Here is a 23,785-nt window from a genome sequence, read left to right on the forward strand (position 1 = left end):
TCATCTTAAACACAGGCGTTTAGAATGCAAGATTAAACATGATAGTCACCTTTTTTCCTGTCAGTTTCCAACCAGCAGAACACCTATATCTCCTAAATGTTCAGATTTTAAACACTAATATTTACTCTTCCATCGTCCTGAGTGCATTTAGTCATTTAGTCAATAGTTATTCAGATCAGTGTTAGGAAATGTCTGTCACCTTACCTACATTTCAGCACAACTGAACAGGAGGTCATAGTCTCCCGAGTGGCGCAGTGGTCTAAGGCACTGCATCGCAGTGCTAGCCGTGCCACTAGAGATCCTGGTTCAAATCCAGGCTCTGCCGTAGCAGGCTGCGACTGGGAGACCCATGGGGCGGCGCACAATTGGCCCAGGGTAGGGGAGGGAATGGCTGGCAGGGATGTAGAGCATGGCGTTTGCAGAGCATGGTTCGATTCCCACGGGGGGCCAGTAGGAAAAAGATAATGTAAGTCGCTCTGGATAAGAGCGTCTGCTAAATGACTAAAATGTAAATTTGATTAAATAAATATTTTTCAATCTGTAAGTTGGACTTATTGCACCCATTACTGAGATGGTTGTTCCAGTTTAGATGGTTTAGTTAGTCTTGTTGTTAAGTTCTTCACCATAGCAGTTATTCTGAATGCAGGTTTTGGGCGATATATATATTTTTTAATGGATATCCTCCCTCTGGCCGGATTCCTAGTGAAGGGGAAATGAAGCTTCTTGAAGCGTTGAGGCTTTCCAGTCAATTGTTTCGAAAATAGGTTAACATTATTCAAAGCTGTTGTCAACACAGTGTACACAGTTGTGGCACCTGCTGGTCAAAATAATTTAGAGCAGCCAAATTATTATAGATGACGCCCCACACGCATTAGCGGTCTTCTACCGAAACCAGTACCAAACCAATCAGGTGGTTATTCGACGAAAAGAAGATTCAGACGTCATTGATCACGTGCTTCAGATAAAGTGACACGGGCATCGGCACACTTCTTTAAAGTAAACTGCTTAGCGATTTCGACGCACCATAGGATGCTTATTGAAGCTGTCGTTTGTGACTGAGACTTGTAAACGTTAGCTTTAAACAAAACAATGCAACATTTGTTGATTGCTAGACATACAAACAAGATAATTTCTTGATACATTTAAAACAAGGTCTAGTTGTGAATGACACTTCCCCTGCTCTGTCGTTCGCTACATACTTCTCATTGTGGAGAAGAAACTACCGTCCGTGGGTGTTGCGTTTGGCCCGAGTCTGGGTAGCCAGGCGAGGTGATAAGCACCAGTCGTTCGCGAACTGCATTCCCCCAAACTATTCGTTCTCGGGTTTGAGTTTGTCGAGCAGAGGCTGTGTATGTTTTGGTTCTACAAAGCTGTCTCCATCATAACGTTCAATCAATTCAATTAATTGCAGTCACTCTTGCACCATACGATAAATTATCAGTTTTAAACATGTATTTTTTCTTCTCTATGCTCATGATCTATTTTCCTGCCGTGCATATGACAGACAGTTGGTGGTCGGAGCACGTCTCTGGAGCCGCTGAGCTGGAGGAGCGAGTATGAATCCTGCTGTAGGACTCACTGCGGCCAGCACTAGCAGGTCAAACAATGACTAAAATGAATGAGTCACTCAGAAATAAGAATCATGACTCGCGAGTCAGTAAAAAATAGTCATTCAAAAATAACTGCACATTACCAGCGTACTGTGACTTGCAGGTCTGATGTGGTCCATGAGCCAGGATTTTCAGACCACAATGTCAAAGATAACTACGGCATAACTAAATTCCTTGTGAAATGTATAATATGCGGTCATAAAGGGTTTACTTTTAATTGAACCACATTCACTTAGGCAGTCACTTGATGAAGGCTTCAGGACTAAAAGTTATTGAATGCAACAACCATGTCTTTGTCACTAACAAACAGTCATGGGTGGATATCTCTCACATTCACTAATAAGGCATGCTGGGAAATATGCAAATATGGCTTTACACCCTAGAGCATTAAAACATCACCCCCCCAGTGATTAGTGATAAAAATCTAGAGGTATTGTGCTGAATAACCTGTTCATGTATTTAAAAAGTGTTAGAGCTGATAAACACATGCTGGTGTTTACAATCTAAACATGGTGATGTGTTTTCAGTACAATTCTAAATTCCTTGACGCATTTAAAAAGTCGGACAGAAAAGTGTTCAGTTGTGTTTATATCTTAGACACTTGATTTTAACAGTGAAGGTGCCCTAGAAAGGAGCTGTGGGCTAACTGTTTGAAAACATTCAACAAGTTCAGGACGTAACCCAGTGTTTTACTGGTTGATTAGAGTTTGGTGTGTTGCAAGAGGTCATGGAGTAAATTGCAATATCTGATGTAGTCCTTGGCACACTCCCAGATTTAAAACATATTGGTAAAATTGAAATCTATAGGCCTATCATTACAATAACCAACCGAGTCATACCTAAAGCGCGCGTTTAGAAAGCAACAGAGAGCAAAACAAACCTCTCTCGCGCTAAAAAAAAACGACAGAAGAGCTAGAATACCGCGATAAATCCTCAAATTACGTTTCAACTTCAAGATCTACTTCTCTCTCCTTCCTCTCACCTTAGGCAACCTCTTTTTGGAGATCCCTCTCTTTCACAGAGAGCTATGTTTTCAGGGAAATCCCGGGAGCACAAACCGCTTCTCTCCAAGTCTCTCTCTATTACCGCTCAGACCGGTCTCAGGAGACAGGAATCACCCCGAGACACGCGAAACCTCCAAGCTTATCCATAATCACCCGTTGATTTTATGCAGCGGAGACATCAAACGCGGTTGATATATTGAGTCAGACCACCATGTCGGGATCTTTCTTGATAACCTCCTAAACCCACCTAAGTATGTCCGTTCTTTCTACTCTCTGAGTGCTTGGGGACAGAACCACACACCTCGAGACATGGTATATATCGGAGTGGGTAATCGCGGGCTGGAGATAAGCAATCTTTTTCCCGAATGTGAGCTAATAGGAATGATCGATTCTAGTTCAACACTTGTCTCTCCCACTCAGCTGGGTCCTAGAGATAACCTCTACCAAAGGGGAGAGATGAAATCACCCGAGATATGGACTGATAAGAGATAGGAGAATAGTATATGCACTCTTTATGTGGACAATAATATGCATGGAGTAGCCTAGCCGAGGCAGAATTGGGGGATGAGGGGGTGGATATTCGAGCATTCGCATTTTTACCATATTCTGTCTATCTATAAAATGTGAAAAGGTTTATTTCACGTTGTTTCCACTGAAGGTTCATGCAATAGTAATATCTATATTTCAGAATAAAACCGCATAGTAATTTCTTGCTTTCGTCTGACAACAATTTATTTCGTTTGTGTTAACCAAATGCAGTTGTTTTTAATGTGTAGTTTCATTTAACCAACACTTGCTAATCTGTCATTTATAAAAGTTAGATAACAGGACAGATAAAGCAAAACATGCATAAAAAACTCTTCATCAACATACCAAAGGAATGATGCATGACATGATCAATGGACATCTGTCATTCTCTACTAATAATGTGAGAAACGCAGACAGTGAAAACGCCTGTTATGCATTGTTCACATATTCTCGAAGCCAATAAAGAAGTCAAGTACTTACCTTTCCTCTCCAAGTTCACCAGTCATTGAAATACATTTAAACGGGAACTCCTTGAAATCGACCGTGCATAATGTGGTGACTTTTAAACGCTTTGCAGAGCGGAGTAGAAGGATGCGCTGGTGGCTGCAAGGTGGCTCCCGCGGTGAGGAGTCATTGATGTCACACTCGCCCCTGCAGGGTGCCGAACAGTGGGGCAAACAGGTGTAGTGATGGGTCGGTTTGAACAAGGCGCTTAATGTTGGTGTATTGCCAACTCCGGGACCGGGAGATAGCACCATAACCACACCCAATCTGAAGGTCAGCATCATAAAACAGTGTGACCATAGATTACTAATAGACTGCTGAACACTAAACTCAGATAGTGGATATACTCATTGACGTGATTTTGGTTATCAAACTACGTAAAAAAAAAAAAACCTGTCACTGATATTCACACTTCTACTCAATGCAACACATATGTAATTTCACTTCACAATGTTCACTGTATAATAGAATACTGTGTAGAATGGCTGATTTGCTCATATTCATAATGATCTTCATGTCATTGTGTCAGTAAGGGGAAAACACTGCATGAAACCTTATTTTCTCTTCAGTTAACACAGACACACACTCTCCCTCCCTCCCTCCCACACTCTCTCTCTCCATCTCGCTCATAAACAAGCACACACACACACAAACACCACTCTCTCTCTCCCACAAACACATACACACACTGCTCCCAACTTTTAAAACGTTAGGCATCAAACAGAACGTAAGGAGCACCCGAAAAAGGGCGTTGTTATATAGTTTAGTCTTCTATATGAATCCTAACTTTAAAGCACATCTCATGAGTTGCAGACCTTTGTCCTTTCTTCCTGTGCCAATCAGATGAGCCTAAACCTACTGTCAAGTTAGCAGGTTGTTAGCTAGCTAGTTAATATGACAGAACAACGTTGTTTGTTATCAAACTAATAATTAGCGACCCGGGATTAGTTTAAAACAGCCTGCGACATGGTTAGTGAAATGATATAAAACGTGAAGAAAAAAAGGTAGCTCCGTAATAGTTTTTTTATTTTTTATTTTTTTTTTTACCTTTATTTAACCAGGCAAGTCAGTTAAGAACAAATTCTTATTTACAATGACGGCCTACACCGGCCAAACCCCGACGACGCTAGGCCATATTACTTTTTTTGTTTTACAGTTTGCGCTAGACACATATTTTTTTTTGCTGTAAAGCTGCAAAAAAATTTACCAGTACAACCAGAGCACAGGCCAGTCTGAGTAGGCTTTGCAATTGCAAGTTCTCTGACAGAGAGGAAATGGGGCACAGCTTTGACACAGGCATGTATATATATATATATATATATATATATATATATATATATATATATATATATATATATATATATATATATATATATATATATATATATATATATACCAGTACCAGTCAAAAGTTTAGACACACCTACTCATTCAACGGTTTTTCTTTATTTTAAACTGGTTGAGAGAATGCCAACAGTGTGCAAAGATGTGATCAAGGCAAAGGGTGGCAATTTTGAAGAATCTCAAATATAAAATATATTTTGATTTTTTTAACACTTTCTTTGGTTACTACATGATTCCATATGTGTTATTTCATAGTTTTGATGTCTTCACTATTATTCTACAATGTAGAAAATAGTACAAATAAAGGAAAACCCTTCAATGAGTAGGTGTGTCCAAACGTTTGACTGGTACTATATATATCTATATATATATATATATATATATATATATATATATATATATATATATATATATATATATATATATATTCCTTATATGTCAGTGGTTATACCAGGCGATGAAGTGATACAATGTAGCAACTTTTTCTAGATCTGTTCGCTGCTCCAATGTATCAAATGTAACAGAAGAATCATCAGCATCCCGCTCCCCATCACAGCTAAATGATATGTTAAAAACTGATGTAGGAATGGTTGTGCATGTGAGATGTGCATGAATGTGAAGTGGACAGTATTTGGACCAGTGCATACAAGAGTCTAGTTGCTGTAGCTTAAAACATTTAACTGAATTTATTAAAACAACAGACTTTTTAAACATTTAATAACAGGCACCAGATAGTTCTTTACATCCGTAGGGCCGACAAATGTGATAATATGACCATATGAAATGGTACTAGGGTGTACAGTGCCTTCGGAAAGTATTCAGACCCTTTTCTCTCTAGGTTGCATTCCTGACATTTTCCCACATTTTGATACGTTACAGCCTTATTCTAAAATTAATTAAATAGTTTTTTTTCTCCCCTCATAAATCTACACAGAATACCCCATAATGACAAAGCAAAAACAGTTTTTTAGAAACTTTTGCTAATTTATAAAAAAAAAAATACATATCTGAAATATCACATTTATATAAGTATTCAGACTCAGTACTTTGTTGAAGCACCTTTGGCAGCAATTACAGCATAGAGTCTTCTTGGGTATGACGCTACAAGCTTGGCACATCTGTATTTGGGGAGTTTCTCCCATTCTTCTCTGCAGATCCTCTCAAGCTCTGTCTGGTTGGTTGGGGAGCGTTGCTGCACAGCTATTTTCAGGTCTCTCCAGAGATGTTCGATCGGGTTCAAGTCCGGGCTCTGGCTGGGTCACTCAAGGAAATTCAGAGACTTGTCCCGAAGCCACTCCTGCGTTATCTTGGCTGTGTGCTTAGGGTCGTTGTCCTGTTGGAAGGTGAACCTTCACCCCAGTCTGAGGTCCTGAGTGCTCTGGGGCAGGTTTTCATCAAGGATCTCTCTGTACTTTGCTCCATTAATCTTTGCCTCAATCCTGACTAGTCTCCCCTGCCACTAAAAAACATCCCCACAGCATGATGCTGCCACCACCATGCTTCACCGTAGGGAAGGTGCCAGGTTTCCTCCAGACGTGACACTTGGCATTCAGGCCAAAGAGTTCAATCTTGGTTTCATCAGACCAGAGAATCTTGTTTCTCATGTTCTGAGAGTCTTTAGGTGCCTTTTTGGCAAACTCCAAGTGGGCTGTCATGTGCCTTTTACTGAAGAGTGGCATCTGTCTGGCCACTCTACCATAAAGGCCTGATTGGTGGTGCTGCAGAGATGGTTGTCCCTCTGGAAGGTTCTCCCATCTCCACAGAGGAACTCTGGAGCTCTGTCAGAGTGACCATCGGGTTCTTGGTCACCTCCCTGACCAAGGCCCTTCTCCCCCAATTGCTCAGTTTGGCCGGGCGGCCAGCTCTAGGAAGAGTCTTGGTGGTTGCAAACTTCTTCCATTTATGAATGATGGAGGCCACTGTGTTCTTGGGGACCTTCAATGCTGCAGAAATGTTTTGGTACCCTTCCCCAGATCTGTGCCTCGACACAATCCTGTCTCGGAGCTCTACGTACAATTCCTTCGACCTCATGGTTTGGTTTTTGCTCTGACATGCACGGTCAACTGTGGGACCTTATATAGACAGGAGTGTGCCTTTCCAAATAATGTCCAATCAATTGAATTTACAAAATGTGGACTCCAATCAAGTTGTAGAAACATCTCAAGGATGATCAATGGAAACATGATGCACCTGAGCTCAATTTAGAGTCTCATAGCAAAGGGTCTGAAAACTGATGTAAATAAGGTATTTCTGTTTTACATTTTATTATACATTTGCAAACATTTCTAAAATCTTGTTTTCGCTTTGTCATTATGGGGTATTCTGTGTAGATTGCTGAGGATCTTTTTTATTTAATCAATTTTAGAATAAGGCTGTAACGTAACAAAATGTGGAAAAGGCAAGGAGTCTGAATACTTTTCCCGAAGGCACTGTATTTTGTGTGTGTGTGCGCATGTTAGTGTGCGTGCGTGTCTATGTCCACGAGTGTGCACGTGCATTTTGTGTGCGTGAATCTCCCTTTGGTTCTTCGCCTAGCTTGATGTTTATAATTATCTTTCCTGGAAAACATGTGCTTAAGCTAAGCTTCAAATCCTTCAAGGTAAATTCATACCAGTCCCCAAAGAAGCTCAGTCCTATCGATTTCATGCAAGTCAATGTGCAACGAAAGATCATGTAGTCTCATTAAAAGATGCCATTTACATCCTGATTAAGGCCTGATCATGGATCAGGCCGAACCAGAATGACAATCAGCTTCACATTTTGTCTTTCTGAGGCAATCAGTTGACTCAATGTGTGAATGCATCCCAAATGGCACTCTCTTCCCTATGTAATGTATTGTTTTTGACCATGGCCCATAGAGTATTCCATAGAACTCTGGTCAATAGTAGTGCACTACATAGGGAATAGGGGTGCTATTTGGGATACAGTACTATGTGTCAGGGCGGGGGGTTCCGTGGCTCCTGGAGTCTACTCAGCAGCCTTACTAGTCAGACACAAGATAAATGACCCCTCTGACTCAGATACACGATACAGGGCTCAGTGGTACCAGTCTGATAGAACTTTACCAGTCTGATAGAACTTTACCAGTCTGATACAGCTTTACCAGTCTGATACGACTTTACCAGTCTGATACAGCTTTACCAGTCTGATACAACTTTACCAGTCTGATACAACTTTACCAGTCTGATACAACTTTACCAGTCTGATACAACTTTACCAGTCTGATACAACTTTACCAGTCTGATACAACTTTACCAGTCTGATAGAACTTTACCAGTCTGATACAACTTTACCAGTCTGATAGAACTTTACCAGTCTGATACAACTTTACCAGTCTGATAGAACTTTACCAGTCAGATACAACTTTACCAGTCTGATACAACTTTACCAGTCTGATACCAGTCTGTGGTCCTCTGTAGCTCAGCTGGTAGAGCACGGCGCTTGTAACGCCAAGGTAGTGGGTTCGATCCCCGGGACCACCCATACACAAAAAAAAAAAAAAAAATGTATGCACGCATGACTGTAAGTCGCTTTGGATAAAAGCGTCTGCTAAATGGCATATTATTATTATTATGATACAACTTTACCAGTCTGATAGAACTTTACCAGTCTGATACAACTTTACCAGTCTGATACAGCTTTACCAGTCTGATACAACTTTACCAGTCTGATATAACTTTACCAGTCAGGGCCCCTGTGAGTTAGATAGAAGGCCCTGTGGTAGCCGAGATCATTTTGATCACATAGATGGAAGATAATACATGTACATTAGGATTCAGGTCTTGTTTGTGTCATTGAAAAGCTTCTATAAAGTGTGAACATACAGTGGGGAGAACAAGTATTTGAAACACCTACTTACAAAGCGTGTAGAGTTCTGTAATTGTTATCATAGGTACACTTCAACTGTGAGAGACGGAATCTAAAACAAAAATCCAGAAAATCATATTGTATGATTTTTAAGTAATTCATTTGCATTTTATTGCATGACATAAGTATTTGATCACCTACCAACCAGTAATAATTCCGGCTCTCACAGATCAGTTAGTTTTTCTTTAAGAAGCCCTCCTGTTCTCCACTCATTACCTGTATTAACTGCACCTGTTTGAACTCGTTACCTGGATAAAAGACACCTGTCCACACACTCAATCAAACAGACTTCAAACTCTCCACAATGGCCAAGACCAGAGAGCTGTGTAAGGACATCAGGGGTACAATTGTAGACCTGCACAAGGCTGGGATGGGCTACAGGACAATAGGCAAGCAGCTTGGTGAGAAGGCAACAACTGTTGGCGCAATTATTAGAAAATGGAAGAAGTTCAAGATGACGGTCAATCACCCTTGGTCTGGGGCTCCATGCAAGATCTCACCTCGTGGGGCATCAATGATCATGAGGAAGGTGAGGGATCAGCCCAGAACTACACGGCAGGACCTGGTCAATGACCTGAAGAGAGCTGGGACCACAGTATCAAAGAAAACCATTATCAAATCAAATCAAATTTTATTGGTCACATGCGCAGAATACAACAGGTGCAGACATTACAGTGAAATGCTTACTTACAGCCCTTAACCAACAGTGCATTTATTTTTAACAAAAAAAGTAAAAATAAAACAACAACAAAAAAAGTGTTGAGAAAGAAAAGAGCAGAAGTAAAATAAAATAACAGTAGGGAGGCTATATATACAGGGGGGTACCGTTGCAGAGTCAATGTGCGGGGGCACCGGCTAGTTGAGGTAGTTGAGGTAATATGTACATGTGGGTAGAGTTAAAGTGACTATGCATAAATAATTAACAGAGTAGCAGCAGCGTAAAAAGGATGGGGTGGGGGGGCAGTACAAATAGTCCGGGTAGCCATGATTAGCTGTTCAGGAGTCTTATGGCTTGGGGGTAGAAGCTGTTGAGGAGTCTTTTGGACCTAGACTTGGCACTCCGGTACCGCTTGCCGTGCGGTAGCAGAGAGAACAGTCTATGACTAGGGTGGCTGGAGTCTTTGACAATATTGAGGGCCTTCCTCTGACACCGCCTGGTATAGAGGTCTTGGATGGCAGGAAGCATGGCCCCAGTGATGTACTGGGCCGTACGCACTACCCTCTGTAGTGCCTTGCGGTCGGAGGCCAGCAGTTGCCATACCAGGCGGTGATGCAACCAGTCAGGATGCTCTCGATGGTGCAGTTGAAGAATTTTTTGAGGATCTGAGGACCCATGCCAAATCTTTTCAGTCTCCTGAGGGGGAATAGGCTTTGTCGTGCCCTCTTCACGACTGTCTTGGTGTGTTTGGACCATGATAGTTCGTTGGTGATGTGGACACCTAGGAACTTGAAGCTCTCAACCTGTTCCACTACAGCCCCGTCGATGAGAATGGGGGCGTGCTCAGTCCTCTTTTTTTTCCTGTAGTCCACAATCATCTCCTTTGTCTTGGTCACGTTGAGGGAGAGGTTGTTGTCCTGGCACCACACGACCAGGTCTCTGACCTCCTCCCTATAGGCTGTCTCATCATTGTCGGTGATCAGGCCTACCACTGTTTTGTCATCGGCAAACTTAATGATGGTGTTGGAGTCGTGCCTGGCCATGCAGTCATGGGTGAACAGAGAGTACAGGAGGGGACTGAGCACGCACCCCTGAGGGGCCCCCGTGTTGAGGATCAGTGTGGCAGATGTGTTGTTACCTACCCTTACCACCTGGGGGCGGCCCATCAGGAAGTCCAGGATCCAGTTGCAGAGGGAGGTGTTTAGTCCCAGGATCCTTAGCTTAGTGATGTGCTTAGAGGGCACTATGGTGTTGAATGCTGAGCTGTAGTCAATGAATAGCTTTCTCACGTAGGTGTTCCTCTTGTCCAGGTGGGAAAGGGCAGTGTGGAGTGCAATAGAGATTGCATCATCTGTGGATCTGTTGAGGCGGTATGCAAATTGGAGTGGGTCTAGGGTTTCTGGGATAATGCTGTTGATGTGAGCCATGACCAGCCTTTCAAAGCACTTCATGGCTACAGACGTCAGTGCTACGGGTCGGTAGTCATTTAGGCAGGTTATCTTAGAGTCGTTGGGCACGGGGACTATGGTGGTCTGCTTGAAACATGTTGGTATTACAGACTCAGTAAGGGACATGTTGAAAATGTCAGTGAAGACACTTGCCAGTTGGTCAGCACATGCTCGGAGTACACGTCCTGGTAATCCATCTGGCCCTGCGGCCTTGTGAATGTTGACCTGCTTAAAAGTCTTACTCACATCGGCTACGGAGAGCGTGATCACATAGTCATCCGGAACAGCTGGTGCTCTCATGCATGCTTCAGTGTTGCTTGCCTCGAAGCGAGCATAGAAGTGGTTTAGCTCGTCTGGTAGGCTTGTGTCACTGGGCAGCTCGCAGCTGTGCTTCCCTTTGTAGTCTGTAATAGTTTTCAAGCCCTGCCACATCCGACGAGCGTCAGAGCCAGTGTAGTACGATTCAATCTTAGTCCTGTATTGACTCTTTGCCTGTTTGATGGTTCGTCGGAGGGCATAGCGGGATTTATTATAAGCGTCCGGGTTAGAGTCCCGTTCCTTGAAAGCGGCAGCTCTACCCTTTTAGCTCAGTACGGATGTTTCCTGTAATCCATGGCTTCTGGTTGGGGTATGTACGTACGGTCACTGTGGGGACGACATCATCGATGCACTTATTGATGAAGCCAGTGACTGATGTGGTGTACTCCTCAATGCTGTCTGAAGAATCCCGGAACATGTTCCAGTCTGTGCTAGCAAAACAGTCCTGTAGCTTAGCATCTGCGTCATCTGACCACTTTTTTATTAACCGAGTCACTGGTGCTTCCTGCTTTAGTTTTTGCTTATAAGCAGGAATCAGGAGGATAGAGTTATGGTCAGATTTGCCAAATGGAGGGCGAGGGAGAGCTTTGTATGCGTCTCTGTGTGTGGAGTAATGGTGGTCTAGAGTTTTTTTTCCTCTGGTTGCACATTTAACATGCTGGTAGAAATGAGGTAGAACAGATTTAAGTTTCCCTGCATTAAAGTCCCCGGCCACTAGGAGCGCTGCATCTGGATGAGCGTTTTCCTGTTGATTTATGGCCTTGTACAACTCATTCAGTGCAATCTTAATGCCAGCATTGGTTTGTGGTGGTAAATAGACAGCTATGAAAAATATAGATGAAAACTCTCTTGGTAAATAGTGTGGTCTACAGCTTATCATAAGATACTCTACCTCAGGCGAGCAAAACCTCGAGACTTCCTTAGTATTTGATTTTGTGCACCAGCTGTTGTTTACAAATATATACCGCCACCCCTTGTCTTACCGGAGTCAGCCGTTCTATCCTGCCGATGTAGCGTATAGCCCGCTAGCTGTATGTTATCCATGTCGTCGTTCAGCCACGACTTGGTGAAACATAAGATATTACAGTTTTTAATGTCCCGTTGGTAGGATAACCGTAATCTTAGGTCATCCAATTTATTTTCAAATGATTGAACGTTGGCTAATTGGATTGATGGAAGAGGCAGTTTACTCGCTCGCCGTCGGATCCTTACAAGGCACCCCGATCTACATCCACGATATCTCCGTCTCTTCCTCACGCGAATGACGGGGATTTGGGCCTTGTCGGGTGTCTGTATGATATCCTTCGCGACCGCCTCGTTGAAGAAAAAATATTCGTCCAATACGAGGTGAGTAATCGCTGTCCTGATATCCAGAAGCTCTTTTTGGTTATAAGAGACGATGGCAGAAACATTGTGTACAAAATAAATCACAAATAACGCGGAAAAACACACATAATAGTACAATTGGTTAGAGGGCTGTAAAAACGGCAGCCATCTTCTCCGGCGCTGTTCTAACGTTATTAACACACTACGCCGTCATGGATTAAAATCCTGCAGCGCACGCAAGGTCCCCCTGATCAAGCCAGCGCATGTCTAGGCCCGTCTGAAGTTTGCCAATGACCATCTGGATGAACCAGAGGAGGAATGGGAGAAGGTAATGTGGTCTGATGAGACAAAAATAGAGCTTTTTCGTCTAAACTCCACTCGCCGTGTTTGGAGGAAGAAGAAGGATGAGTACAACCCCAAGAACACCATCCAAACCGTGAAGCATGGAGGTGGAAACATCATTCTTTGTGGATGCTTTTCTGCAAAGGGGACAGGACGACTACACCGTATTGAGGGGAGGATGGATGGGGCCATGTATCGCGAGATCTTGGCCAACAACCTCCTTCCCTCAGTAAGAGCATTGAAGATGGGTCGTGGCTGGGTCTTCCAGCATGACAACGACCCGAAACACACAGCCAGGGCAACTAAGGAGTGGCTCCGTAAGAAGCATCTCAAGGTCCTGGAGTGGCCTAGCCAGTCTCCAGACCTGAACCCAATAGAACATCTTTGGAGGGAGCTGAAAGTCCGTCTTGCCCAGTGATAGATTAATTTGTATTTTAAGAATAATGACTAAAGGATTTCACCCCAAATACAGTATAAATGTGTGAACGGTGTTAGAGTTATAATGTAGTGTCAACCCACTAACAGAGGGGGGGGAGTTAGAAACTGTTGAGAAAGCATTCCAGGGTGAAGGGGACTGAGAAACTGTTTGAAGGTGGGCGGAGCAAAGTGCATTTGTGTGTCAAGGGATATAAAAGCTATGTGTATGTTTTTTGGCGCCAGAGCTCTCCATGATTAAACATACAGATCATTCTTGCTGGTTATGGATCTTGAATCATTTATGATTAAAACCAGAGCCTTACAACCGCTGGTAATGATTCAAGCTTAGGTTGAATTAGAGATAGAAATTCTCGTGACAAATGATCCATCGAGCGGAGCTCAAAATACGTCTTTATCGTTCTGAGAACACCGAGAACCGTGCACGGGCGGATGATAGCATCCGTATAGCATAGACCTGGCCTTCGACGTTAAGGTTATAAACAGGCCGGTGATGAATCTTATGAACGATAAAGACGTTGATGAGATCTGGAAAAGCATTTAAATCCCAACTGCAAGGAGGAGGTCAGTAATTTTTATTCATGGATTTTGGTGAAATTATTTGAACTTGTATGAGAATAGTAATTCTTGTGAAGGGCAGAGAATAGTTACCAAAATCTCATAAGATAATTATAAAGGAAGGAAGGAGGGTCCGGAAATGACTCTGGGTAAATGGCCATTACCAAAATAAACTAGTTACTATTGAGATTGTACGAGATACAGTCTTTACAATATAAACAGGAAGGGAGATAATTATCATTGTGTGAGATAGATACATTAAACAAGTCAAGAGTCATAAACAACTGGGGATTTGCTCTAACTGTCTATTTCATGAAACTGGAGCAGTTACGACCTCTAGGTCACGGATAGTGTTAGCAAAAAATTGTATAAGGTTGTATACGTGTGAGACCTAATGATCCATCGAAATACGTGATAATTGTTTCAAGGAAGGGACTAAAATAGGTCGCGTGAGTAAAAAAGTGGTTGTCCCATCCGTTTCATGAAACTGGGGTTTTAAAAAACTCTGGGTTACGGGTTTGGATAATTTAAATGGTTGATTATAATAATAATAATAATAATAATAATAATATGCCATTTAGCAGACACTTTTTTCCAATCAATTTTTTGGTTCCACGGGTAAAATGTTTGAAGAAGTGATTTGTGTCGATTAAGAATTGGCTAAAAACACCACGAAGCGATTATTTGAGAGGTACCTGTACGTTTCTAACAAAATATACGTATGAACTTTCTCACCCAAACGTAGACATACGTCATGGTTGAGAAAGTAAAGAATATTAAAATGTTTAGTCATTTAGCGGACTCTCTTGTCCAGAGCGACTTGCAGGAGCAATTGGGGTTGGGTGCCTTGCTCGGGGGCACATCGACAGATTTTTCGCCTGGTTGGCTCGGGGATTGGAACCGGCGACCTCTCGGTTGCTGGCACGGCGCTCTTGGTCACTAGGTTACCTGCCGCCCCATATGAGTTTAAGGTTGCGCTGTTGTTTGATCATGTGATAAGGTTTAATGGGTAATCGGACCATAACTAATATGGTTATGGAAGTAATGTATAAATAGTAGAGAGCCAATAGAGGGTTCCATTGAACTATTATGTTTTATTGGGCATTTCAATGGCATAAGGTGAAATCTGTGTGCATGAGTGAATTCAACGGCTGGTATGGGTGGTAACCGGATACTACTGAGTATTTGGTTTGGTGATGTTGAATGGAAGATTTGTAGCGTGGTTTGGGTTAAATAGAAAGACTCACTTATTCAATAGGGAATAGGTGCAGGGAGAGAGAGTTTTTGTGTTGCTGAATGAGGTGAGAGCTAGTGCGGTTTTCATTTGGTGACGTCACATGCTCTATGAACTGGAAGTAGTTGCTTTGAAAGAATCGTTGTAGAGTGACTGGCGATTTATGTAGAGGGTCCCTGGTTCGAACCCAGGTAGGGACAGTGGGTAAAGCTTTCGCATTGGGGCTATGGACCTAGATTATTACGTAGATTGAGAAATATGAAAAGTTGAATTAGATAGCTTTAGAAGTATTCTAGAAAGGTCTATGAAAATATGTTACAAGTACGAATTACATTATTTCCTAAGAAGGAAGATGATTAGGGCAGGTCCCCGCACCGGCCCCGTTGTGTAGGAAGGAGCGGGGCGGGGGGAGAAGGGGTGAGAGACAGTACATAGTTTAAATGATAGGAATATAATTAAATGTATGCTTCTCAACGATAGCAAATATTTGTTTTATTAATTAGGGCCTAATCAGAGAGAACAGTTAAAGAAATTGAATAGCGAACTGAAATGGCGATAGAGCTGTGAAAATTATTTAAGTTGAGGACAAAGGAAAATAATTTATGGTTCTAGTTCCCGGGTAAAAGGGTTGTACTTGCTTGACGGTATCGAGCAAAAGGTGGAATGGTTGAATGAAAAGCATTTCTTTGACAAATTCTAATGGTTATTACTTTATTGTACAGGTTGGGTAACACCAGTGGTGTATGAAAATAAGTGGTGAATTCTAAAACGATAATTTGGTTTCGTTACGTGAACAATGGGATATCGTTTTTACTATTAGGATGATGGATTGAATAAACATTGGTTATAAGTATGAAGTTATTAAACAATAGGTTTATATTTTAAAAACATCAATGCAACAGGTTGAGTTGATTAAATTAATAGAAAGGGGTTATAGGGTTATATTAGAAGGTGTAGTGAACTTAATGAAACGTGGTATTAAATAGTGTCTTCCAGGATTGATGGAAGTCTCCTATAGCATTATGTTAAGGGTATGCCTGGGATAAAATATAATGTCTTACTTACACGGAGTATGTGATTGTATTGGCTAATGAATGAAATATGACATTTACAGGGGCGAAAGGAACAATAGAAGGGGAGACAGATTTTCCTATGGTGTTGGTAAAATAATTGATAATGGATCATTTGAGATGAGATCACATGGAGCAGATTTAGGGGTTCAATAATCATTGTGAGATTAGTTATGAGGAATTAGATTGATACAAACGATTATTGATGAGTTAGGACTGGGGATATCTGTTTCATGTTTTGTGTGTACTTACCATCTTTAGATTACTGATGGTAATTGAAGGTTGACAAAATGTATAACCAGGAGAAAGAGATTAGCTTATCTCATTGGAATGTTGCCCAGGGATAGGGGGAGCAGTAGTGAAGTTAGGCAGTATTTAGGTGGTAAAAGGGAGCTACCAAATTAAGTGGGGCCTGGCTATCTTTGATTGTTGTTTTTCAATTGGGTTTTTCAAATAAAAAACAACACACCTATTATGATGTTTATAAAGGGTTGTTATGTTGAATTTATGGGATTTCCAACAGTTCATAGGTGATACGTCTTAAAGGAGCACACACTGTGAATTTTATGGAGTTTTTCGGTTTTTGACTGAGTTTGGAGTGTGCATGATTTCTTGTGGGAGTGGATGTCATGAGGACTTGGTGTTTACTATGCTGTGGGATGGAACGGTTTGTTGGGTGATTTCAATGGCCTCTGGGCTCTGTTTTGACTTTCTGGTGTTGATTGGTCATCCACACTGGTGGTTCTGGGGGCATGAGAGGAGGACTTTGGGATGGGTTTATTTTATCAAATTGAGGGTAATTAATAGTGCTGTGAAAAGTGTGAAGAAGATTATAATTTGGTAATAATAGGATTTGAACCATAAAATAACAGAAGAGGAAGAGAGCTTTCCCTGAATGAGGGATACCTGTTGCTAGTCAATTGTACTACTCTTGGATTACTTTTACGGGATAGAAGTAAGTTGAGACATTATCAAATGTTGTCATTTAAATTTCATTTTTATTATGCTTTAATAAACAACAAGTTGGTATTTGAAACTAAATTATTGCAATGAGCTGCAGTAATCAGAGGAAGGCACAATCTAATGCGAAACAGCTATTGCCTAGATCATTGAATTAGTATTAAGATCAGGAAGATAGTAATAATAGGAAGCTGGATAGGATAATTTAAGATAGGGACTAGCTGTCCAGAAATAGATGAAGAATTATGAGCTTTTTTGGAATGATAGACTACTGTAGAGCTTGGGTACTCCATTATGTACTGCATACTGGTAAATTAAGTGATCTTATCTATGGGAAGGCAATGGCAGCCCCATGGTAAAATCATTTGGAACTCTGAGGAGGAGGAACAATTTATGAAGATAAAAAAGTTGCTCACTTTCCAAACAGTCTTAGCTTTTCCTACATATAACAGGGATTTTACCGAAATGGTAGAGAGTAAAGAGGGATATATGACATTGGGTCGTGATTTAAAGATGGTGATGAGGGAGTTTTTTTAGTGGACTATTAGATATAACTGTGTTAATCACGAACATAGTTTTTTTAATTATTTGTTGCTAGGCAGAAGACTTAGGTGACCTAGGGTCGAATTGCTCTCTTACTTAAGTCCCATGGCTGTCCTACATTATCAGTGAATGAAAGCAGACTGTGGCCTTTTGCTTCTCTCCTCAAACAGAGAGGAAAAAGCTGCCAGGGTTGAGCAGAGTTCAGGCTAAAACCTTTATCTCTCCTTTGCTATCTTCTTGATTGATTACAGCATGAAGGTGGGTTTGTGTTAGGTTTGAAAGATTTGAGTATGGACCTGCCATGTCCAACCATCAGTCTTCAGGTCAAGCCCGGGAGAGCCGGGGTAGAACAGAGTTTGAACTAAACATGAGTGTTTTTACAAGATAAGGGATTGATTGATTGGATTAATATTGATTCTGAACTGAATGAAAGTCGAATTTAGCCACCATAAAAGACAAAGGAAGTGGGAGGAGCAATAAAGAAGCAAGGGACAGTCTCAAAAATAAATAAGGGATGGCAATTGGATGATAAATTACCAATATTACCTAAATGATTGTTTAGGTAGGTGGTAATATTGACACATGAGCAGAACCATGTGTCAAGAGGGGGGAAGAGGCTAGTGGTAGGATTAAATAATATACGAAGGAGAGGACAAAATACTTTTTTTTTGTTAAACATTTTTTTTTAGATACAGTCTAGAAAGAGAATACTGATGTGAACGGTATGATTAGAGAGGGGTTAAGGAAAACACACAGGAGAGCAGGAAGAAATGGGTTACAACGTGAGAAGGTAGTTATTAACCACACCGGTATGTCAGAGGTTTTGTGCCCCACAGGTGAACTAAAGGAGAAGGTGACCCACTCTATCTAACCAGGTGACTGGTGAGCATCCAGTCCCTAAAGAAGAAAGACTGGAAGCAGGCCTGTTGGGAAGGGCCCTATCAGGTTATATTGGTCACTGCCTTTGCCATTAGAATAGCAGAAAGAGCAACCTGGGTCCACGTTACCTACTGCAAAAAGGTAAGAACACATACAAGCACCACTGAACACACGCAGAGTTAGAGAGAAGAACTAGACCAATAGGGTCTGGGGATCACCTCTGTTAACGAAGATCTCCTACCCCGACCTATCATCACTGTAGTGTGTTCTCAGGGTGTGAGTATGGGGTAATACCAAGCAGAAAGACTGTGGACAAGAGAGGGTTGGCGGTTTTTGGGAATAGGGGTGACTTGAGCTGCATCATAGTCTCGGCAATGGTCTTGATATGTCAAGATCCACCACCAATTACGCTATGCCCTTACCATTGTTAAGAAGTAAAAGAGAAGAGAAGCGACCCGACATACTGACCGTCAACGACGAGTGGCCTACAAAATGGGTGTCAGAGAAGGGCAGACTGTAGGATTCAAAATAAAGGGACGTAGCCAACAGGTGGGGTACAGGTCAATAAGCAACTTGGGATTATAAAATCCCATTATATTCATGTTCGGACCCCACGGCGGATTGTTCCTAGACTCAAGTGTTTAAACACACTTGTGGATGGGGATATGAGACCGGGCGGGACTGATCATCCAGATGGGGGGTAAAGAGAAACAAAGACATCACCAATTATCAATTGGAGATAGTGGTAATGTGATTGACTTAAGTTCAGAAGCACAGGAGAGAATTCTGAACCTTACAGCCCCTGTAACCGACAGTATAAGGCAGAGAATACCAAAAGGGTGGCTAGATACGTGCGCCCTGGTTCTACTGATTCAGCTAGTTAGAATTAGTCACCAGGAACCAAGGAAAGGGTTAAACAGACTTAGGAGGAGTTTTAACAAAAAAGAGAATAGCCCTATTTAGATGGATTCGATTGGGATACCAAGGGGGGTATCGGATGGATACCGAGCTATGAAAGAATTAGGGGAAGGGTTTACTACCACGTTCTTTTGGTGGGTGACAATAAACAACATTGTGGATTGGATTAATTATATCTATTACGACCAACATCGATTTATTGGCCAGACTAGGGATGCAGTAAAAGGGATCTCTGAACAATTATCCGCCATCTCACTCATGACTTAGTAAAAGAGGTTGGCTCTAGATCAGGCAGAAAGGGGCGGTGTCTATAGAAGGAGAACCCATTGTTGCACATTTTATCCCTAACAACACCACACCGGATGGGACAGTCACCAGAGCTCTTGCAGATTTAACTGCACTAAGTGAAGAATGAGCTGAGAACTCAGAAGTTAGTACATCGTGGATAGGGTGGTTTGATGAAATGTTTGGTAAATGGAAAACCATAGCAGCCACCATCTTAGGGGCGGTCAGCGTTTGTATGGGTATTCTTGTATTATGTGGTTGTTGTCTTGTTCCCTGTGTCCGAGGATTGGTGAGTAAGGCGTTGGTGAATGCAGTATCTCAACAAATGATGAGAGATGGACCGACTCCGGACTCTGACCAGGGGAATGTGAAAAACGATCCTCCAGGCTTGGTGGATGACGAGGATTTTGACCCTGAAAGACCGCAATTGGATGAAATGTTTATTAGTTCTGACGTAATCTCTGAGATTAATCATGCTTTTTAAATACATTTATCCTGAGTGTGAAAACATTTAGTCAAAGGGGTGGATTGATAGATTAATTTGTATTTTAAGAATAATGACTAAAGAATTTCACCCCAGATACAGTATAAATGTGTGAACGGCGTTAGAGTTATAATGTAGTGTCAACCCACTAACAGAGGGGGAGGAGTTAGAAACTGTTGAGAAAGGATTCCAGGGTGAAGGGGACTGAGAAACTGTTTGAAGGTGGGCGGAGCAAAGTGCCTTGGTGTGTCAAGGGATATAAAAGCTGTATGCATGTTTTTTGGCGCCAGAGCTCTCCATGATTAAACATACAGATCATTCTTGCTGGTTGTGGACCTTGAATCATTTATGATTAAAACCAGAGCCTTACAACCGCTGGTAATGATTCAAGCTTAGGTTGAATTAGAGATAGAAATTCTCGTGACACCCAGCGACAGCCCCGAAACCTGAAGGATCTGGAGAAGGTCTGTATGGAGGAGTGGGCCAAAATCCCTGCTGCAGTGTGTGCAAACCTGGTCAAGACCTACAGGAAACGTATGATCTCTGTAATTGCAAACAAAGGTTTCTGTACCAAATATTAAGTTCTGCTTTTCTGATGAATCAAATACTTATGTCATGCAATTACATGCAAATTAATTACTTAAAAATCATACAATGTGATTTTCTGGATTTTTGTTTTAGATTCCGTCTCTCACAGTTGAAGTGTACCTATGATACAAATTACAGACCGCTACATGCTTTGTAAGTAGGAAAACCTGCAAAATCGGCAGTGTATCAAATATTTGTTCTCCCCACTGTATACGTATGTGTACTGTATCTACTGTAAATTCTGTCCTGTGTTCTTATGTGAAAATCTAATAAAAATCTAGTTTGCCCGTTTTCTTAGGGGTTTTGAAGCTAGCCAGTTGTTGAAAGTAGTTACAGTAGGATGGTTGTATCCATTAACAATGCACTAACCTTGTACTATAAACATGTCACATGGTATAATCCCCTTTCCACAGGTTATAGGGTCTTAGAGATGGACAAACAAATACCCCTTGAAATAAACCACTTCTGAGAGCCTGGCATTCTTTTATATCAGGAATCCTCTCTCCTCAAGCCTCTCTCCCCTCATTCTTCTAAACCATGAATCCTCTCTACTCTCTCCTCTCATTAATCTATACCAGGAATCCTCATTCTGAATTCTCTCTCCTCTCCGTGGTGCATAGAGGTGGTCTTTTCCCAGTTGCCCCCCCCCTCCCTCACTCTCTGTGGCTCAGAGATCTGTCTGGGAGAAATGAAGAGGCTTTTGTTTGATTCTGGTCTCTGTGGGTTTATTGACTGCTTCAAAGACCAGTCCACCTGCCATCACTTTAATCATCTATGACCCTGGTGGCAGCAGGGACTCTGTGTATTTGTGTGTGTGTGTGTGTGTGTGTGTGTGAGCGTGTGTGTGTGTGCTTGCGTGGACGTGTATATACTGCATGTGTGTATGAATGTGTGTATTTTTGTGCCTGTGTGTGGTTGCTGTTATTTTCAACATCCAGTCTTAAAGCCTCTGAGCCTGTCCTGTGTGTGAGCCGAGCTGGAAAATATTCCTCTTAAATTGGCTGTTTTGTGCAACAAAACTGATTCTGATTCTGAACCCACCTCCAAGCTTTTCGTTTTCATTAAACATGAATATCTGTTTAATCTATATTCTACATTTAATATTAATATCTGTTTAATCTATATTCTATATTTAACATTAATATCTGTTTAATCTATATTCTACATTTAACATTCATATCTGTTTAATCTATATTCTAAAAGTAACATTAATATCTGCTTAATCTATACTCTAAATGTAACATTAATATATGTTTAATCTATATTCTAAATGTAACATTATCATCTGTTTAATCTATGTTCTACATTTCTCCTAGGGAGAGGGGGAAGAGGAATAAATCAACTTAGTGTCCGTGCGTGCGTGCATGTGTGCTTGGCACAATTTATGATACAGCATTGATTTGATGTTATTCCAGAACCTTAACTCTTAAGGCCACAGTCTTAATTATACCATGCAATTAGAGGATATATTAATATTACATCATTTCCCAGAAATCCCTGGTATGAAAGTCATCCCTAGAAGTTATTGTCAGGTATTGATGATTTGCATTTGAATTCCGGAGAATTTCAAAATCGAGCAGAGTGTAGTTTCAGGCTTATCTGGGACCATATTTGTTACCGACAGGTGTCAAGTAGCTAGAGGATGTTGTTGGCTTGAAAGAAAAATCCTAGCAAGGCCTAACTAAGCCAAGGCTTGAAGTCAACTGTCGCTTTTGGAGCAACAACCTGTGCAGGCTCATCCTTTGTGTGTATACATAAATGTATAACCGTTTGTAAATGTATAACCGTTTGTAAATGTAATAACCGTTTGTAAATGTATAACCGTTTGTAAATGTATAACCATTTGTAAATGTATAACCTTAAGTGGTCCCTCAAGGCTCTGTTCTGGAGACATTACTATTCTCTAAAAACATGCAGTATGTATATGTATATATAGATGTATACAGTACATATGCTAATCTGAAAATGTGCACTGAACTTTCATTTTCATGCAGATATGACACAAAGATAAGTCAGAACAAAAGAGGATTTGTGGGACATGTGGGTGGCAGGTGGCATACTTCTGATGACAGACGACAGGGGAGGGTGAGGTGGGCATCGGGAGGGTGAGGTGGGCATCGGGAGGGTGAGGTGGACATCGGGAGGGTGAGGTGGGCATCGGGAGGGTGAGGTGGGCATCGGGAGGGTGAGGTGGGCATCGGGAGGGTGAGGTGGGCATCGGGAGGGTGGGGTGGGCATCGGGAGGGTGAGGTGGGCATCGGGAGGGTGAGGTGGGCATCGGGAGGGTGAGGTGGGCATCGGGAGGGTGAGGTGGGCATCGGGAGGGTGGGGTGGGCATCGGGAGGGTGAGGTGGGCATCGGGAGGGTGAGGTGGGCATCGGGAGGGTGAGGTGGGCATCGGGAGGGTGAGGTGGGCATCGGGAGGGTGAGGTGGGCATCGGGAGGGTGAGGTGGGCATCGGGAGGATGTGTCGTTTCTTTGTTGACAGAGGCATACTTTTTTGGGCCACATAGCTGAGCACCTGAGAGGGGAGTTTCAGGTTCTGTTGTGAAATCAGCCAGCTGCTGGAATGGGCCCCCTGTCTCCTGTCGGGCTAGAGGAAGGTAAGGTGGGCATCCTGCCAGCCACACCTCAAAGGAAGCTACACACACACACACACACACACACACACACACACACACACACACACAGACACACGGAGCTGTGCTATTACACAGCCTGATGAATGACGGGTCATTTCTAACCTTGACTAATTACACTTCATCAACACCTCACTACTCCCTCTGGCTGGTTCTCACAACTCATCTGAACCCAGAAGAAGTCTTTACACGAAGCTGAAACACATTGGTGTCTTTCAATGACAAATGATTTTTTATCTGCTT

At 42.0% G+C, this 23,785-nt stretch overlaps 1 protein-coding gene across 1 annotated transcript in view; it reads right to left on the reverse strand.

Moving 5' to 3' along the window:
• Positions 1-23,341, reverse strand: part of LOC311146332 (netrin-G1-like) — a gene marked incomplete at both ends in the record, with an annotated part of 183,454 nt that extends 160,113 nt beyond the window's left edge. Inside the window, one exon of the mRNA XM_084182817.1 lies at positions 22,964-23,341. Within this exon, the coding sequence (XP_084038943.1) occupies positions 22,964-23,341 (378 nt within the window). The remainder of the gene's footprint in view (positions 1-22,963) is intronic.
• Positions 23,342-23,785: the final 444 nt, after the last annotated feature.

The sequence above is a fragment of the Coregonus lavaretus genome (genome assembly GCF_964263955.1).
Source record: "Coregonus lavaretus genome assembly, chromosome: 19".
Taxonomy (NCBI): domain Eukaryota; kingdom Metazoa; phylum Chordata; class Actinopteri; order Salmoniformes; family Salmonidae; genus Coregonus; species Coregonus lavaretus.